This window comes from Pongo pygmaeus, chromosome 15, assembly GCF_028885625.2.
Source record: "Pongo pygmaeus isolate AG05252 chromosome 15, NHGRI_mPonPyg2-v2.0_pri, whole genome shotgun sequence".
Lineage (NCBI taxonomy): Eukaryota > Metazoa > Chordata > Mammalia > Primates > Hominidae > Pongo > Pongo pygmaeus.
This window is the reverse complement of record NC_072388.2, coordinates 71,717,105-71,734,583: the sequence shown is the minus strand read 5'-3', so window position 1 is coordinate 71,734,583 and position 17,479 is coordinate 71,717,105. Positions and strand designations below refer to the sequence as shown.

At 47.0% G+C, this 17,479-nt stretch overlaps 1 protein-coding gene across 6 annotated transcripts in view; it reads left to right on the top strand.

Moving 5' to 3' along the window:
* The window catches only part of DPF3 (double PHD fingers 3), a 279,265-nt gene that overhangs the window by 87,544 nt on the left and 174,242 nt on the right, over positions 1-17,479 (top strand). For 2 of the 6 annotated variants that reach the window (XR_010123748.1, XM_054448781.2), the window contains exon 2: positions 32-129. The exons of the other annotated variants lie outside the window; for them this stretch is intronic. Coding sequence is in view for 1 of the 2 variants with exons in the window: in XM_054448781.2 (XP_054304756.1) it covers positions 113-129 (17 nt within the window). In the remaining variant the exon portion in view is untranslated. The remainder of the gene's footprint in view (positions 1-31; positions 130-17,479) is intronic. 6 annotated transcript variants of the gene reach the window in all.

Here is a 17,479-nt window from a genome sequence, read left to right as displayed (position 1 = left end):
TGATCTTGCTGCATTTCAACAAATATTTAAGCACCGGGTAATATGGAGTCTACAAAGAGATCAGTCCATTGGAAGCCCTCCAGGAGCCCACCACTTAGAAGAGACTGACAAAATGAACTCTGCTGTAAGGTAGGCAAGCAAAGTGCGAAGGGACGGTGGGCAGAGAGGGGAGAACTAGGGGTGGGAAGGACACAAAAAAGCATGTCGAATTCCAGGAGCACTTGGTTGCACTTCCATTAGAGGTTTTCCACATTTTCAGAATAGTGTTGGTTGCAAGAATAGGTCCTTTCGCCCAGTTGGGGGGTTGGGGGGAAAGGATTACGATATAAAGTGTTTTTGCAAAGTTTTCAGAGTTGAATTTTGTTATTACAAGAGGTAATGAGTGTGGAGGTGCTTTGAGTCTTTGAAAGCCCTTTGCTGATGGGAGAGTTGGAGCCATAAGAGCGGAGTGTGGAGAGATGAGCAGAGGACTAAGAACCGGGTCTTATTTATTGCCAAATCCACACCGCCTAGCAGGGGCTCAGGGAACTACTGGGGAGGAACTAAATGAATGAGTAGAATCAAGGCTCTGAGTGTTTCAAGGAGCGCATGGCTAATACTGTCATACGTTGGTTGAGCAGCAGGACCACCCACGGGTGGCCACTGGATTTGGCAAGAAGAAAGAAATTAGTCCCTATGAAAAAGTAGCGTCTGAGGAAGAATGGCTAAGAGCTGAGGGGAACGGGTAGAGGGGAGGATCATGTATTTGAGGAGCTTTTCAGTAAACGTTAAGGATTGGAGTTAGATCATTGCTAGACAGGCCCTTTGATGATTTAAAGGAATTGTCTCGAAGACCCTCTGTTATGTTTCACCAGGAAGGTGAAAGGAAAGGAGTTTCAAGGCTGAAGGTGCCTGAGCATGAAAGTAAGGAGCCCTGACTGGATCCCAGAAGAGGTGAAACCCATGGGACCACAATTCAAGAGGAGGGTCCTCATTAGAGAGAGCCCTCAGAAACTAGAGATGTGCTAGGAAACACCCATCCTATTTTTCACACACCTTTGTTATTTTATTTATTTATTTTTAAGACGGAGTCTTGCTCTGCCACCCAGGCTGGAGTGCAGTGGCACAATCTCAGCTCATTGCAACCTCTGCCTCCCAGGTTCAAGCGATTCTCCTACCTCAGCCTCCCGAGTAGCTGAGATTACAGGCGCCCACTAAAACGTCCAACAAATTTTTGTATTTTTAGTAGAGATAGGGTTTCACCTTGTTGGCCAGGCTGGTCTCAAACTCCTGACCTCAAGTGATCTGCCCACCTCAGCCTCCCAAAGCGCTGAAATTACAGGTGTGAGCCACCACGCCTGGCCATACTCTTGCTCTGACCCTGTGTGTGCCTGGCATGCTGTGACTGTTCCATTTGCCCTGGGGGTTTGGGCTTTCATGCAGTTTTTTTTTTTTTTTTTTTTTTTTTTTGAGTTTCACTCTTGTTGTCCAGGCTGGAGTGCAATGGCGTGATTTCGGCTCACCACAATCTCTGCCTCCAGGGTTCAAGCAATTCTCCTGCCTCAGCCTCCTGAGTAGCCGGGACTACAGGTGCCTGCCACCATGCCCGGCTAATTTTGTATTTTTAGTAGAGACAGGGTTTCTCCATGTTGGTCAGGCTGGTCTCAAACTCCCAACCTCAGGTGATCTGCCCACCTCACCCCCGCAAAGTGCTGGGGTTACAGGCGTGAGCCACTGTGCCCAGCCTTCCGTGTAGTTTTAGAAGCCACAGGTTTCCCCCTTCCTCAGTCATGGCCTGTATAGGCAGGTCCTGTGGGAGGCTGGGGCTGCACCTTGTATTTAGAAGTGTGTGTGTGTGTGTGTGTGTGTGTGTGTGTGTGTGTGCTGGGGCTGCACCTTGTATTTAGAAGTGTGTGTGTGTGTGTGTGTGTGTGTGTCCAGGGCTGTGGGACTCCCTCGCTTTACACAGTAGGAAGCTGAAGCTCTGAGAGGAAAGTGGCTACTCCTTTGTTTTTTCCTTCTGTTGCTAGCTTGATGCCTAGCATGTGGCAGATAGGGAACACACACCTCTTGAATAAATGGAGGAAACAGTTAGTTAGTGGCTGTGACATAAGAATTCAGATATTCTGATTTCTTGTCTCTGTCTTCCATGACACCTCCCAGGATTCTGCCTATTTTATACCAGCGTCCCTGGAAAGTAGTTTCACTGGAGTAGTGAGAAGGAATCTTTATTAATGGAATGATTTCACTCAGTAGAATCAGATTCAACTACCTTTGAGGGCTCTGTATGTCATACCCTAGCAGTGGCACTTTCTCATGCCCACGACCTCCTCTACTTTCTGCCTCCTTATTGGGAAAAAAAACAAAAACAAAAACAAACCCAACCTCTCAGCCCCTTCCCCCAATACTCTATCAATTCCATGAAAGAAGGCCTTGTGCTTAAATAATCATGTGAAAAGAAAAAAATCCCACCCTCATATGAATGTGAAAGGGCACTGGCTTAGGCAGCTTTCAGTCTTTATCTACATTAGAGATTTTGTGGATTGTTGTTGTTTTTGTTGTTGTTTGCCCCTGGTGGGGTGGTATCCAGTATTCCAGTGTTCACATAATGCCTTGACTTCGCTATCGCTTCTCCTAGGATAATTATAGGTTGGCATAATGTACCTATTGTTCTATTCCACAAAGAAGCCCTGTCACAGGATGATGGGATGGGGCTGGCAGGAGGCACGCAGTGTGGATCTGGAAGGGGGGAATCTTTGTCTGCGTGTGTGTGAGTGTGTGTGTCCTGGAAAGCAATGCTGGATCTTGAATTATTTTTCCTGTTCTGTTCTTTGGATTCCTACCCACTCATCCCTTATTTCCCCAGTCGTTTGGTCCTCATTGTCCTCTCCAAGTTCTTGTTTCTTGGCGTCTCTGTACCCTTCCCTTCTGGGGTTATCACCATGACTGGGCATGGTGGCTTCAACCATAGATGCTGAGCTAGGGTGTTGGAGGTAGTGTTTAAAATTCTTTCAGTGAAGTTATTTGCCTGTGTATGACAGGCTCAAGGGCTCACCACATTGCCAATGACCTCACAGGCCATCCAGGCCTAGCCCTTTCACTGCACATGTTTGTGTTTCTTATTTGAGTTGTTCAGAGCCTTTTGCGTTACAAAGCTCTTGACACTTTCTGGGACATATTGGAGAATGTAGGCATTCATTCATGCGTTCACTCATTCATTCACTCTTCCTAAGATCATCGGATGCTCACTCTGAGGCTAGTCCTGGACTAGATGGACTAGTCCATAGAGATGAGGAAAACAAAAGACAGCATTTGTACCCTTGTGGAGCTTCCACTCTAGTTGCCCACCTAGGCAGATCAAAGATCTTCAGGTACTGTTTTGTCCACGTGACCTCTATGGGATCCAGGCTGGGTGACACGTTGGGCTTGTCTCTTGTATCTAAAAATCAGAACTAGGTTTTCATGGCCCATTGCCAGCCATCACCAGGAAACAACCTCTTTTTTTGTAGTGAGATTTCCCTTGGAGTGTTTTGTGGTAATATCTGTTTCTTGTTTCTCCCTCTCCCCAGACCCTTCTGCATTGGGGCTAGTAGTCATGCTTAGACATGTTTTTGACTCCAGCCATAAGCAGCTTTTTTGACTAAGAAACATTGGCGTTTGAACGGGATGACTACCTACATGCCTATTGGCCTTGGAAGCCAGGGTCTTCACACCTTACCCTGAGAGAGAGGCAGTGGCAGGTTTCATTTGAAGCCAGGGGACAGAAAGGCCACTGGATGAGATTCTATGGACACAAACTTAGGAAGAGAGGAGGACTTTTCTATCCTTGGAAGGGGCCTGCTTCAGTTGTGCTGCCTAGGAAGGCACATGTTATACTAAAATATTATTTGTTCTCCATCTGACACTTGCGTTTAACTGGGAGTCCTGTATTTTATCTGTCAATTTGACAAGGGGCAGGTAGGTGGAGAGGGGGGCACAGGTGGAGAGGTAGGCAGTGGGGCAGGGACCCTGGACCTCCATGGGGGTGATGATGGCAGGATGTGGTTATTGAAGTGCTGAGGTTCTGAAGGGTGGCGTGATAGCTGCCCATGTCTAGGCTATCACATCGAGACAGGCTAGAAGGGAGATCAAAGATCTCTGCCATTTGTGGTCTTTGGAGAATTCACCATAAGGAATAGCACTCACATGAGCTAAGGGAAAAGAACAGTCTTTAGCCTTGCTTCCCATCCACTTTGTATCTGAAAATATACAAATGTATTCCCTTTGTACATATTTTAAAAAGAATCCAAATTCTTTTCTCCTGGTAAGTTAAAACAAACATTTCCAGGGCTGGAAATCCATGTACTCAGGAACTATCAAAAATGTGTCAGTTCTGGGCTGTTGGGGGCATGTGCCTTGAGGTGTGTGCTCACCAGAGGGGCTGGGGGCCCAGAAGATTTGCTCCACTCCCAGGAGCTAATTTTGAGCTTTGATATCTATGTGACTCTCAAGAGCATGCGTGTGGGACCTGGCAGGCCCTTGGAGATTAGCCAGTCTGAGAGACAGGGACTCACAGAACTTAGGAGCTATGTGAAGGGTTCTCTCTCGACGGATGAGCAAACTGGAGCCCAGAACACTTAGCGATGGGCTTCAGGGCCCCCGAGGCAACAGAGCAGGGTAAGAACATGGGTCTCCTGACTCCAGGTTGTGTACAGTTCACCATGACTCTGCACTCACTGGTCCTGTGGCCTCTCTCAAATATAAGCATGTTGAGGGCAGAAACCAGGAGTCCCATTTGTCTCATAGTGTTCAGGTGGTGGGGGTAGGGGGAGCTGTGATGGCCCTGCACACCCAACTGTCCCTGTGTGAGCATTTGCTTGCTCTCATCACTCACATGATGCCACTTGTTGGTGTCACTCTTTTTGCTACTCAGCAGGAATTTGTTTTCCATGGCTTATCCCATGCCTTTGTTTTCTTGGCTCTGAGTTACCCCAAAGGTGGATGTCTGGCAGGGGTGGTATCAATCCCCAAGGATAAGTCCCTAAGAATCTAGTTCTTCCTACCTCTTGGCAGCTACCCTTCTTTGATGTCCTTGGGGTGTTGTATGTGAAATTCTATTTTCTCCTACTGTCCTACACCTTCAGTCCCTGGCTATAAGAGACGTGAGATGAGAGGTCCTCCTGTGTTGTGTCTTGTGCCTTGTGTTCAGGACGGCATATCCAAGTGTGTATGGGCCTTGTCCAGGCACCGTTTAGTATGGGGCTGTTTTCCTGATCTGGCCTACTGGACACCCATATCCTGAGCAAAGTGAGAGATGAACCCACCCGACTACGGTGTCACTCCTTGGCAGTCCCTGGAAGAATTCTTCCACTCAGAACTTTGTGATGACTTCACAAAGACAACAAAAGGAGGAATGTGATTCATAGGGGCGTGAACGTTATGCAGTTTTCTAAGCAATTGCCTGAACTGTGAGCATGTAAACCATGGTGAAGGGTTCACAGTGTGGTTCTGTATGAATCACCAGTTACCTCCTTGAGGTCATGGTGATGCCTTCAGCCAGGTGGCTGAGGGACAGGCCTTGTCCTGGCTCGGACTCTGGTCTCTATTGCTGCTATGTTTTTGTTTTTTTCTCAGTTCTTTGAGCCACTTAGTGTCCCTCACCAGCCATCCTGGGATCCTCACATCCTTGTTTTAAGACCAGAGCCTCACGGATACATTTGTGGATATTGGCCTGCAATTCTTCCATGTCCAGACACCAAAACCCAGTGCCTGCATCCTCTGTAGCTTCTTCTGTTTCTGTGGCTGCCTGCCCAGATCCAAGTAGATGCTGGGGATTGAGTGAGACTGCCTTTTAGGGCCAGCTTTTCACAGCTACCTGTGAATGCCAGGATTGGCTTCTCTTTGTACTGCACTGTTGGTAAGGTGGTGTTAACCACTGTGGCTTGAGAGGGAGGAGTGCAACTACAGGGTGAGTGCTACCCAGAGAGTCATCTCCCATCATTCCAGACACCCAAAACCATAGAGAAGTAAGTCTATGGTTATCTCCTTTCCCATATTGTCAAATGGACCCCTGACTGCAGTGGCCTGCAGTTTTAATTCTTTAGTTGTATCATGCCTATTTGTGTGTAGGTTCAACCTGCAACTACATAACTGCTTGCTTGTCTGCCTATCCATCTATGCATCCATCCATGCATCCACCCATGCATCCACCCATGTACCCACCCATGCACCCATCTATGCACCCATCCATGCATCCACCCATGCATCCACCCATGCATCTATCTATCCATCCATTCCTCCATGCATCCATCCGTTCATGCATCCATCCATGCATCTGTCCATCCATGCATCCATCTGTGCATCCATGCATCCATCCGTGCATGCATGTATTCATTCATGCACACATCCATCCATCCATCCATGCATGCATGCATCCATGCATCCATACATCCATCTGTGCATCCATCCATCCATTCAACCATCCATCCATCCATCCATACATCCATCTGTGCATCCATCCATCCATTCAACCATCCATCCATCCATCCATGCATGCATCTATGCATCCATCCATCCATCCATGCATCCATGCATCTATCCATGCATCCATCCATCCATCCGTCTATCCACTTATCCATTTATCCGTCCAATAAGGGATGGTAAACTTATGTATTTAAAAGGACCAGGCAGGTAAAGTAAATGAGGAAATGGGCTTGGCAAAGACAATAAGGAATGGTGGGGACCGTGGTGAGCTGCAGAAGGCAGCTCACTGAGCTGCCATCTGTAGCATTCCCTGGCTAGAATTTCCTCTCAGGTTTGATGTGTGGCGTCTGACAGCCACAGTGAACCATCCTTATTTCAAAAGCATTTGAGTTCGAGCAGCCTAGTGGTATTTGGATGGGGCCCCTGGGTTCTTCCTCAGCCTTATTAGAGTCTGTTGGTAACATCAAATGGTGGGATGTGCATGAGGCAGGGCTTTTTAAGGTTGCAAATGGCAAGAAACTCAACTCATAGTGCTTAAGCACACAGAGGGATGTGTGGGCTCATGTAACTAACAGCTCGTGAGTGTATCTTCTTCACTTGTGACTTGGCCTAGGGGCTCAGCAAGGTCCTCTTGACTCCCTCCATCTCTCCTTCATCTCTAAACTCCACTTTTCTTTACATTGGCATCCTTTGTAAACAGGCCTGCTTGATGGGTGGCTCCCAGCTGCTTCAGGTATATATTGTTATCTACCTTTCCATACTAAGAGAAAGAAAGTGCCTCTTTCCCCTAGAAGTTCCAGGATTGACTCTAATTTACCTGCGTCAGAGCTTGAATGTTCACCCTTGAACTGATCACTCTTGAACTGATCACTAAGGGATGTGGGGGCTCTCTCTCTCTCATATACATATACATATACATATACATATACATATACATATACATATACATATATATATGATCTTGCTCTGTTGCCCAGGTTGGAGTGCTGTGGTGTGATCATGGCTCACTGTAGCCTTGACCTCCTGGGCTCAAGCGATCCTCTTACCTCAGCCTCTAGAGTAGCTGGGACTACAGGCGTGCATCACCATGCCTGGCCAATTCTTGTAGAGACAAGGTCTCACTATGTTACCCAGGCTGGTCTTGAACTCCTGGCCTCAAATGATCCTCCTTCCTCAGCCTCCCAAAGTGCTGGGATTACAGGTGTGAGTCACCATGGCAGTCTAGAACATGGCCAGTTTCCTTATTGGCCACGCCTAGTCACAAGCCTGTCTCTGAAGTTGGAGGGTGGAGTGGGGTTGATTTTACACAACTGATAGTGAGGGAGAGGTAGAAAATGGAGGTATTGTTACTAGAAGGAGGTAGAATGGTATCTGGGCAGGCAGACAACCTATGTCCACCATAGGGAAGATGAGTTGATGGAAGGATGGACCTATTACAATTGCGCTGTCAAGGAAGACCCAGAGCCCCGAGCATGGCCAGTGTTGCCCATCCATTCAGCCCCACCTGCCCAGTGGTTTGAGTTGCTGTCCCTGATATCTTCTGTCCAGCCCCATCATCCATGGGAAGGGGAGAGTGCATTGCCTCAGGACACAGGCTACCTTCTGCTGCCTCCTGCACACTCCTGAGATGCTTGGGTATGAGGATACCTGATGTTTACTCCAGAACTGTGACTTCCAAAGGTTTCGGGAGTTTTAGGAGAGGGCAGTAAGCCCTGATATGCCTGGAGCACCCTGTGAACTTCCAACCTGGTTCTGCCATTGTGGAAGGAGTTGCCAAGATGAAGGATTTCCATTTAGCAGTGCCAGACCTGGGCTCGGAGCTCAGCTACACTGATCTCAAGACTTGGCCTAAGGCAGGAACTGAGGTTGTGGAAGAGCCATACTTGGAGTGTGGAGCTTCTGACTTCCCACGCTGGGCAGAAGTCTCTGTAAAGTGAAAGGGATCTGGCTGCATCCTTAGCAGCTGGCAGCCCCTGCTGCAGCCAACTAGGGACCCCGAGTTCTCCATGGGAACTCTGGAGCTAGAGGATAAATCTTGCAGGTATCATGTCTGACCTTGGTCACATGTAATCCTCAGTGCCAGAAATACCAGCTCTCTTTGGATTGAGCAATAGTTTTCTCCACTGTCAAGGATAATTTTAACCATTTCCTATCTTAGTTTCATACATGTATGTATGTATGTATGTTGAAAATATGGCTACTGGGATACAGAATATTAAAAGGAAGACAGCAAAAGGATAAATGGGGCTTTTAAGAGGATATATTATAAAAACACTGGAAACCATCAACAAGTAAAGCTCTGCTTATAGAGGAAGTAGAATCTTTTTTTTTTTTCTTTTCTTTTTTTTTGAGACAAAGGCTAGCTCTGTCTTCCCAGGCTGGAGTGCTGTGGTGCGATCCTGGCTCACTGCAACCTCCACCTCCCGGGTTCAAGCAATTCTCCTGCCTCAGCCTCCCGAGTAGCTGGGATTACAGGCGCCTGCCACCACACCCAACTAATTTTGTATTTTTGGTAGAGACAGGGTTTCACCATTTTAGCCAGGCTGGTCTCGAACTCCCGACCTCAGGTGATCCACCCACCTCAGACTCCCAGAGTGCTGGGATTACAGGCCTGAGCCACTGAGCCTGGCTGGAAGTAGAATCATTGATGGTAAAAAATGCTCAGAGCCTTCCCGTGCTATCTTATTTGCTACAACAACCCTGTGAGGTTGACAGGGAAGGGTAATTTTTTAATATCTATTTTATAGACATAGAAATGGTAATTAAGAGAATTAGCAAGGTCTCCCAGTTATTGGGAGAGTTGAGTCTAGAACCCGGATCTCTAAGCAACCAGTCTAGTTTTCAATCACTGCATCCTACATTATATGTTCATGTGAAACTTTCTTTTCTATTTGACTAAACTTGGTGAAAAAGATGTTGGCTAGGAAGAAAAAAGAAAATGGATTTTAAAATTAGGTAGCAGGTAACCCCATTTAAAAATATTCTTTAAGCTGAAGTATCTCAATAGAATTATGTGATCTTACATGATTTCAGTTTTCCAGCATATGACATTTATTTATTCACAGCTGTATTGATTTATCAGTCCAATACTTTATTCATGAAGCATTTACTGTGTAACTATTACATGCCAGGACTTTTATTGGGTGTTGAAGATATAAAGATGAAAGAGACATTGACTCCTGCCTCTGTTAGTTTTGCAGCGTACCAAAACACCATAAAGCTTAATGGCTTCAAATAGCAACCATTTATTTTGCTTACTATTCCGTGGGTTGGCAATTCGATTTGGGCTCAGCTAGCTGGTTCTTCTGATTTGGGCTGGTTAACCTATGTGTCTGCAGTCAGCTTGTCCTAGATGAATAGCTTCATCTAGGATAGCTTGTTTCTGTTCTGTGTCTGCTCATTCTCCAGCAGGCTAGCCCAAGCGTATTCATATGCTAATCAACTAGGCAGGGTTCCTGGAGAGCAGAAGGGAAGCTTGCAAGGCCTCTTGAGGCCTGAGCTTGGAACTGGTGTAATCTAACTTCCACTGTATTCTGTTGGCCAAAGCAAGTCAATGAGTGTGTCCTAGTAGACCCCTTAGCCACAGGAAGGTAGTTTTACTTAGTCTTCTATCCAGGTGCGATGCTTTGTCCTGTCTTCTTACTGGCTTGTCATTTCTTGTCACTTCCTCATGTCTCGCCTTACCCCATTGGGAAGACCTGCCCACTCTCCTTCCTCCTTTTCTCTAAACTTCCCTACCTCTTGGAGTTCATCTTTATAAAATCTTCTGCGGTGATCCCAGACTCAACTGACTTCTCAATTCTTTTTATCGACAATGATAGTTGTAGCTTGCCTTTACCACTCACAGGGTATTTGAGTTGGGAGTTGAAGATGAAGAAAACTATCCCTGGCCCCAAGAGGTCTACTTTCTAGGAAAATAGGAATAATAAACAGCACCTCATAGAGTTATTATTAGGATTAAATGAATTAATGCACAAACAATGTTTATTGTAGTGTCTGAGACATAGTACATGCTCTAGAAATCCAACATGCCAAAGGTTTTACATGATATTTAACCCATGCTGTAGTCTTAAGAGGCAGATTTTCCTGTCTCCATTTATTTATTTATTTATTTATTTATTTATTTATTTATTTATTTAGTGATAAATAAATCTCACTCTGTCACCCAGGCTGGAGTGCAGTGGCATGATCTTGGCTCACTGTAACCTCCGCCTCCCAGGCTCAAGCGATCCTCCCACCTCAGCTTCCTGAGTAGCTGGGACCACAGGCCCACGCCACTATGCCTGGCTAATTTTTTGTATTTTTGGTAGAGATGGGGTTCTGCCATGTTGTCCAGGCTGGTCTCAAACTCCTGAGCTCAAGTGATCTGCCTGCCTCAGCCTTCTGGAATTACAGGCGTGAGCCACTGCACCTGGCCTCTGCCTCCTTTTATAGATGGGGAAAGGGATGTTCAGATAAGTTACATACTTTCTTAAAGTCACCCAGCTAATTAGCAGATCAAATTCAAGTCTCATATATTCTAATATAGACCCAGTGTATATGTATTTTAACTTCATCTGAGAGATTTCAGTAATGGAATCAAATGATTCATGTAAGATAAAGTCTTCATTCCTTTGGTCCTTGCCTCAGTTTGTACATACACAGAATTGGAAGGCAGAAAGATTTGTGATAGAAATTGTTGACTGTAAGCTATAGCTCAAATTTATCACAACACAATTAAAAATAAAGTGCAATTGTTTATAAGAGAAAGACGTACAAGGGAATGGAGCTTGAGTTTGTGGAAGAGAGAAGTGTGCGGGCCTCACCTTTTCTTCTTCTTTTGGCGGAAAGTAAACTGAGATCCATGGTTCTGGACCACGTCCTGACAGGGAAATTTTGATCATATCTCTAGATCTTTGGGTGTCTCTGCTGGGGCTCCCCGACCTCAGCATGAAAGGGTCAGTCTGCATTGGCCAAACAGCCCCTCTGATTCCTGGGACTTGACAGGGCCTGGTAGTATTTGCTGATAGCCAAGTACTTCGTGTCAAACTGGTTTATTTAGTGACTGGGTCTGATAGAACCAAAGTAATAGAATAACAGTACTGAGCAATTTCTTAGTTGCCATTTACTAAGCATTCACTGTGTGCCAGACATGGCGTGAAAGATTCTGTGTGCATTTTATTCTTTATTCCTTAGGATACATCAACCCTACAATGTTAGTGCTTCTAGTTGGGAAAATGGAAGTTCACACAGATGAGCTTCTGGTCTTGAATAGCTTCAGCTGGGACTGGTGGTGAAGCTTAGATTTGAACCCAGAGCTATAGGACTCCAAATCCTATGCTCTTAGGCACCATATGCCTTATACTTTTTTTTTTTTTTGTCAAAAAGAGGACTGCTTCAATATTCCTGGGCTTAGGACATAACTGTGTTTCTTTCAATTCTTCACCATTGCTTTGACGGTATTCAAGTGTACCTTGCAGCAGCAGCAGAACCCGCCTTTGGTAGATAGAAGCGTGACCCTACCCCCAAAGATGTCCACGTCCTAATCCTTGGAACCTATGAATATGTTACCTTACATGGTACGAGGGATTTTGCAGGTGTGATTAAGTTAACGACTTTGAGATGAGGAGATTATCCTGGCTTATGTGGGTGAGTCCAGTGTAATCACAAGGGTCCTTGCAAGAGGGAGACAGGAGGGTCAGAGTCAGAGCTGGAGATATGACAAGGGAAGTGGAGGTAGAAGTGACACATGGGAGGAAGAGGCCACCACCATGAAGTGTAAGCAGCTGCTGGAAACTGGAAAAGCCAAGGAAGAAACTGCTCCCTTAGAGCTTCCAAAAGGAATACAGCCCTGCTGATGCCTGGATTTTTAGCCTTAGGACTCGTTTTGGATTTCTGACCTCTAGAACCATAGAATCATACATTTGTGTTTTCATAAACTACGAAGTTTGTAGTAATTTGTCTCAGCAGCAATAGAAAACCAACACAGCACCTTTCTACCTGTCCTGTGGAATATCCCAAAGTTCCAACCTGCTAAGGCTCCTCCTCCTTTGTGACCCAGTACCTTTAAACAAAGGCAATGGATGCCCTTGACCCACTTCTGGGAGGATGTGTGCTGTGAGATAGGTTTCTGCTGCTGGGGATGGTTTGTCACGGAATCATCCCCACACTCTTGGCTGTGCTTCTGACTGCTGACCCCACTGGCTTGAAGCTGACTGGTGAGATGGTGGTGGTGGGGCAATCTGTAGCAATGGCATTGAGCTATTGTATTTTTTAATGCATCTGCTTCTGCTCATCTGTGTGGACAGAGAGGCCCCTGGAGTGGATAATACTGCCTGGGAGTTAACTCATGAGCTGGCTTTTTCTGGCACTGGTGGTGGCAATGAGTGGAGGGTAGGACCCCACATGTGGTAATAACCGCTAATATTTACTGATCATCCATAGTGAGGTCACCTCATTTGTTCTTGTCAGTGAACCCATGAGAAGGGTCTTATTATCATACCCATTTTGCAGATGAGGATAGTGAAGCTCACAGAGTTCAACAGCTCAGACAGCAAGTAAGCAAGGAGCTGGGACTCAAACCTGGTGTCCTCATGCCAGTGCCCCAGCCTTTCACTGAAGTGCTTTGCTGCCTCCCACATGGGGCAGCATGGCATGGAATAGGCACTCCATGGATGTTGCCTGACTGGATGAATGTTAGTGTTTACTGGCCATTTGGATAGACCAGGAGCAGCTTCGCGAATCCCCATCCAGAGGCAGCAAGGTGGGCTGAAGGGTGGCCAGGGAACCCAGCTGGCCAGCAAGGCATTTTCTCCTGCAGGTGCAAGGATCACATGGAGCTGACGTTGTTATTTGTTATTAGGCTCCCACATCTGGACTGCTGGGCAGGTCCAGCGAAATCCTCGTTGAATTTGCCAGCATCCTCTATGCAAGGGAGCTGCAGGCAAGTGAGAGGTGGGGACGGTGATCTGTCAATGTCTCTCTCCCCTGGGGCCTCCCCACCCCATCTTTGGATGCTCTACATGGCCCAGCTGGTGATTCAGGATGGATGTCGGATGCCGGCTTGTTAATTTCCTTTTTTCCTTCCTGGATATGGAAGAGAGATGGAGGTAGAGTGTGAGGATGGAGATAAACTTAGCATGAAGCTGCAGGGGGAGCCCATATGGCCTTGGCCTGCCTGGAGATTACCAGTGTCCTTATTAGACTGGCAGCTTGTGTGGATGTTTTTTTGCCTTTTACTTTCTTTTACGTCTTGCTTTTGTGAGAAAGAGGAGAATTTACCACCAGTGAGCCTCATGCTGTACAATGAAGAGAAAGCAAGTGACCTCAGTTGTCTCTCCCCTCCCTCTGTCCCCAGGAGTGTCTTGTCAGCTTGAGTGGTCTTCTCCACCCAGCCAGTCCACATGGGGCAATGCTGCCTTATTAAATGGCCTCATGGCTGCGGTGTGATACTTTTGTGATACTTTTTTTTGTGATACTTTTCCTTTCTGTCCAGATCTCCTTCAAATTATTACTTCATTTGCGGTAGTGATCAGAACAAGGCAGTTCTATTGATTTCTCCCCTTTCATTCTGACTTTCTCCATAAATTAATTGGACCTAATCATGTTTGCTATCCCATCTTTAGGGGGAATTGAACTTCCAGTGTTTAAAGGGAGGGAAGGAGAATGATTTTGATTGGAGTGAGAGCATTCAAATTCTATTTGTGCAGAGATTTTAAGATAACACCCAGTTCTGTGTTTCAGCAGTGTTTTTTTTTTTTAATGATTATTTTGAAGAACAGTCTCAGTTCTGGATATTTTCCTTGCAGTCTATAAAATGTTGTGGGAGCCATTCCCCTGGAGAAGCAGCATCAGCAATCTAAGATTTGGAGGGGTTGAGGGAGAGAGGTTCAGGTCAGCTCTGGAGATTTGGGCCACACTGGGTCATTGGAAGTGGCCTCTGCTAACTGGACCTGGTTCCATCGAGACACAGCAGACAGGACTTCGCTGGGAGGGGTGAAATAGTCTGTAGGAGCAGGCGCTGCTACTGCGGGTCCTTGGAGTACTTTGTTACCCTGGGGACCGAGAGCTGGCCAGCAGTCATGTGGACCAAGGTCGGGAGGCTGTGCTGAGCCCAGTTCTCCAGGAGTCCATGGTGTGGACTATTTTGGGCTGTGTGGGGGCAGCGCTGTGGGGTGTTTGTGTGCAAGAGAGTATGTTTGCCTCCAAGAATCGCTCCCAACACTAGAAACATGGATTTCTTTTTCTTTTCTTTTCTTTCTTTTTTTCTTTTTTTTCTTTTTTTTTTTTTGCCATTGCTTTCTAAAAAATAAAAAGCAAAAGCCTTTGGATCTTGAGTGGTGTTCACAGGGAATGTGCCTTTTGGCTGCAGAAAGGACTTAGGGAAGCACAGTCGGCTCCAGGTCCAGTGGCAGGAGGCCCTCCCCATCTTTGTGTCACCCTGTCCCTCCCCTCCCCTTCAGAGTTTCCTCGTGACAGTCCTGGGCCTGACTCAGAGGGGTCTGTGCTTGCAGGCTTGTTTTGTTGAAATGCTGGTGTGTGCCCAAGGATGAGTGATGGCTCCTGGCTGGCTCTGCAGGAAGGAGCAGTGGGTCGGGGTTGGGGGCGGGCATGTTCCAGCCCCCTGGCTGTTCAGCAGTCACTATGGCCAAACTGTGCCATGCCCCTTGGACAAAGTGACTCTAGGCAGCATGGAGCCCTCTGTGCTCTTTATCCTAACTGTCATCCTGCTCCACCTGATCTCCTCCCAGCCATGGGTGGCTGGCATCTCTGAGCTGCCTGCCTGGACTAGGTTTGAGTCTGTGGCCCTCCTGTCATTCGAAGGGATCAGTCATGAGGCAGCATGTACTGGTGGGGAATTAAGGCCTTATAGATTTGGGCTGACCTGGGCTCTAATTCCAGTTCAGCCACTTAGTAGTTTCGAGGTTTTGGTTAAATTCCTTAACCTCCGTGAACCTGTTTTTCTCGTCTTTTAACATGAAAGTGAATGTATGCAAATGGCAACCCAGAACCTGCCACATAGTAGTTGCTCAACAAATGATATTGTGATTTTGAAGCTGTGATGGCGGCTTTGTTTGAGGCACCAGGACATCATCTGAGGGGTCCCCTAACGCGCTGCACAGGGGGAAGCTCCCAGCATAGGGGACCCCTGCATTGGACCCGATGTTCTCTGCTGTCTCCTAGTCTTGGGAGGACAGCTTGCTGCAGGCTTGCTGGGCTCCCCAGGGCACTGCTCTCCCTGGTGGGGCTGCCAGGGCAAACCTTCAAGCCAGCAAATCAACATTTATTTATAGGTCTTGGAGAGAGAGAACAAACCCTGGCAGCAAAGAAGGGCCTGGTGAGGCAGCTGCACTGACCAGGGGGCAGCGGCAGTGGTGGGGGACCTGGGGGAGGGGCAGGGGCCACGTGGCACTCATATGTCCGAGAGTCAGGGTTCCAGCAAAGCAGCAGCTTCACACGAAGTAAACTGAGGAGTGTTTAATAACATGTCTAGTTTCAAAACTGTGGGCAGGGACTCACATGGTGGGAGGCTAGTGCAGCAGCCTGGGGCTAGGTCGGGGGAGTGGGGAAGGTCACCGGGTTGCGGAGGTAGCTGTATGAAGAGGGCCAGCCCACAGAAGCTGTGACCTTCAGTGGGCAGATGCAGACACTCCACAGCGGCCCGGCAGGAAGGGGCTGGGAGAGGAAATCCCCTGTCTGTCTTCCCTCTCTCGGCACCTGCCATTGACCCAGATCACCAGGAGCAGAGGGAAGAGGGCAAATGGCTGACCACACAGGACAGACTCCTGAAGCGCCCAGCAGGGAAAAGAATGGCAGAGAGAGAATCTGGAGGGACAGATGGAGGAGAGCCAGCACACAGAGGCCAGAAAGAGGCGACGGGGCTCTTGGAGGGGAGAAGTAAGGCTGGGGACATTTTAGAGGTTCAGGGGTAAAGACAGTCATGTTACTGAGGGGGCCCAGCCAGAGGCAATGAGGCAGAATGCTTAATATCATGGACTCAGGGGGACTGACAGAATGGGGGTTAAGTCTTACCCTATTTCTGTATGGTCTTGGGCAAGCTGTGTAACCTCTGAGTCTCAGTTTCCTCATCTGTAACATGAGAATGATAAAGACAATATTCTCTACCTCATATCAGGGCACAATGAAATCCTAACCTACTCAGCAAGGTGCCTGGTACACTGTAAAGTCTAATAAATAAAGAACAGATAGATGAGTTTGCATAAAATAAAGTGTCCAATTAAGTAGCCATCATGTATTATGGAATGCTCAGTGGGGACATCAGACAATTCATTCATCCAACTAATATTTATAGAGTGCCTGCTATCTGCCAGGGACCAGCTTTAGGCACTGGTGATAGAGGGGTGAACAAACTAGACCAGTCTTTCTCCCAAGAAGCTTTTATATCTATTGAGAAAAGCAGGTAGTAAATAAACATTTACATTAATTAATTATTATTTATTTATTATTATTTTTTAAGAGATGGGGTCTCGCTTTGTTGACCAGGCTGGTCTTGAGTTCCTGGTCTTAAGCAGTCCTCCCATCTCGGCCTCCCAAAGTGCTAGGATTACAGGCATGAGCCGTTGTGCCTGGCCAATTAATTAATTTTAAATAGGGATTATTTAAATTAATTAATTAATTTTAAATAGGGATGAGGTCTCACTATGTTGCCCAGGCTGGTCTTGAACCCCTGGGCTCAAGCAATCCACCTGCCTTGGCCTCCCAAAGTGCTGGGATTACAGGCATGAGCCACCTGCACCTAGCCTATAAAATAATTTTTGATAGTTGGCATCGTGCCAGAGTGATGGAAAAAGAATGAGTGCCAGAGCTAAGGAGTTTGGGGGAGGCCCCCTGAGGAGGGAGCAGTGAGTGGAGTCCTAAGGAGCAGGAGCACCAGCCCAGGTGCACCCAGGCTCATGCCTGTAATCCCAGCACTTTGGGAAGCTGAGGCAGGTGGATCACTTGAGTCCAGGAGTTTGAGACCAGCCTGGGCAACAAAGTGAGACATGATCTCTCCTAAAAAAAGAAAAAAAAGCATTAGCTGGGAGTGGTGGCACGTGCC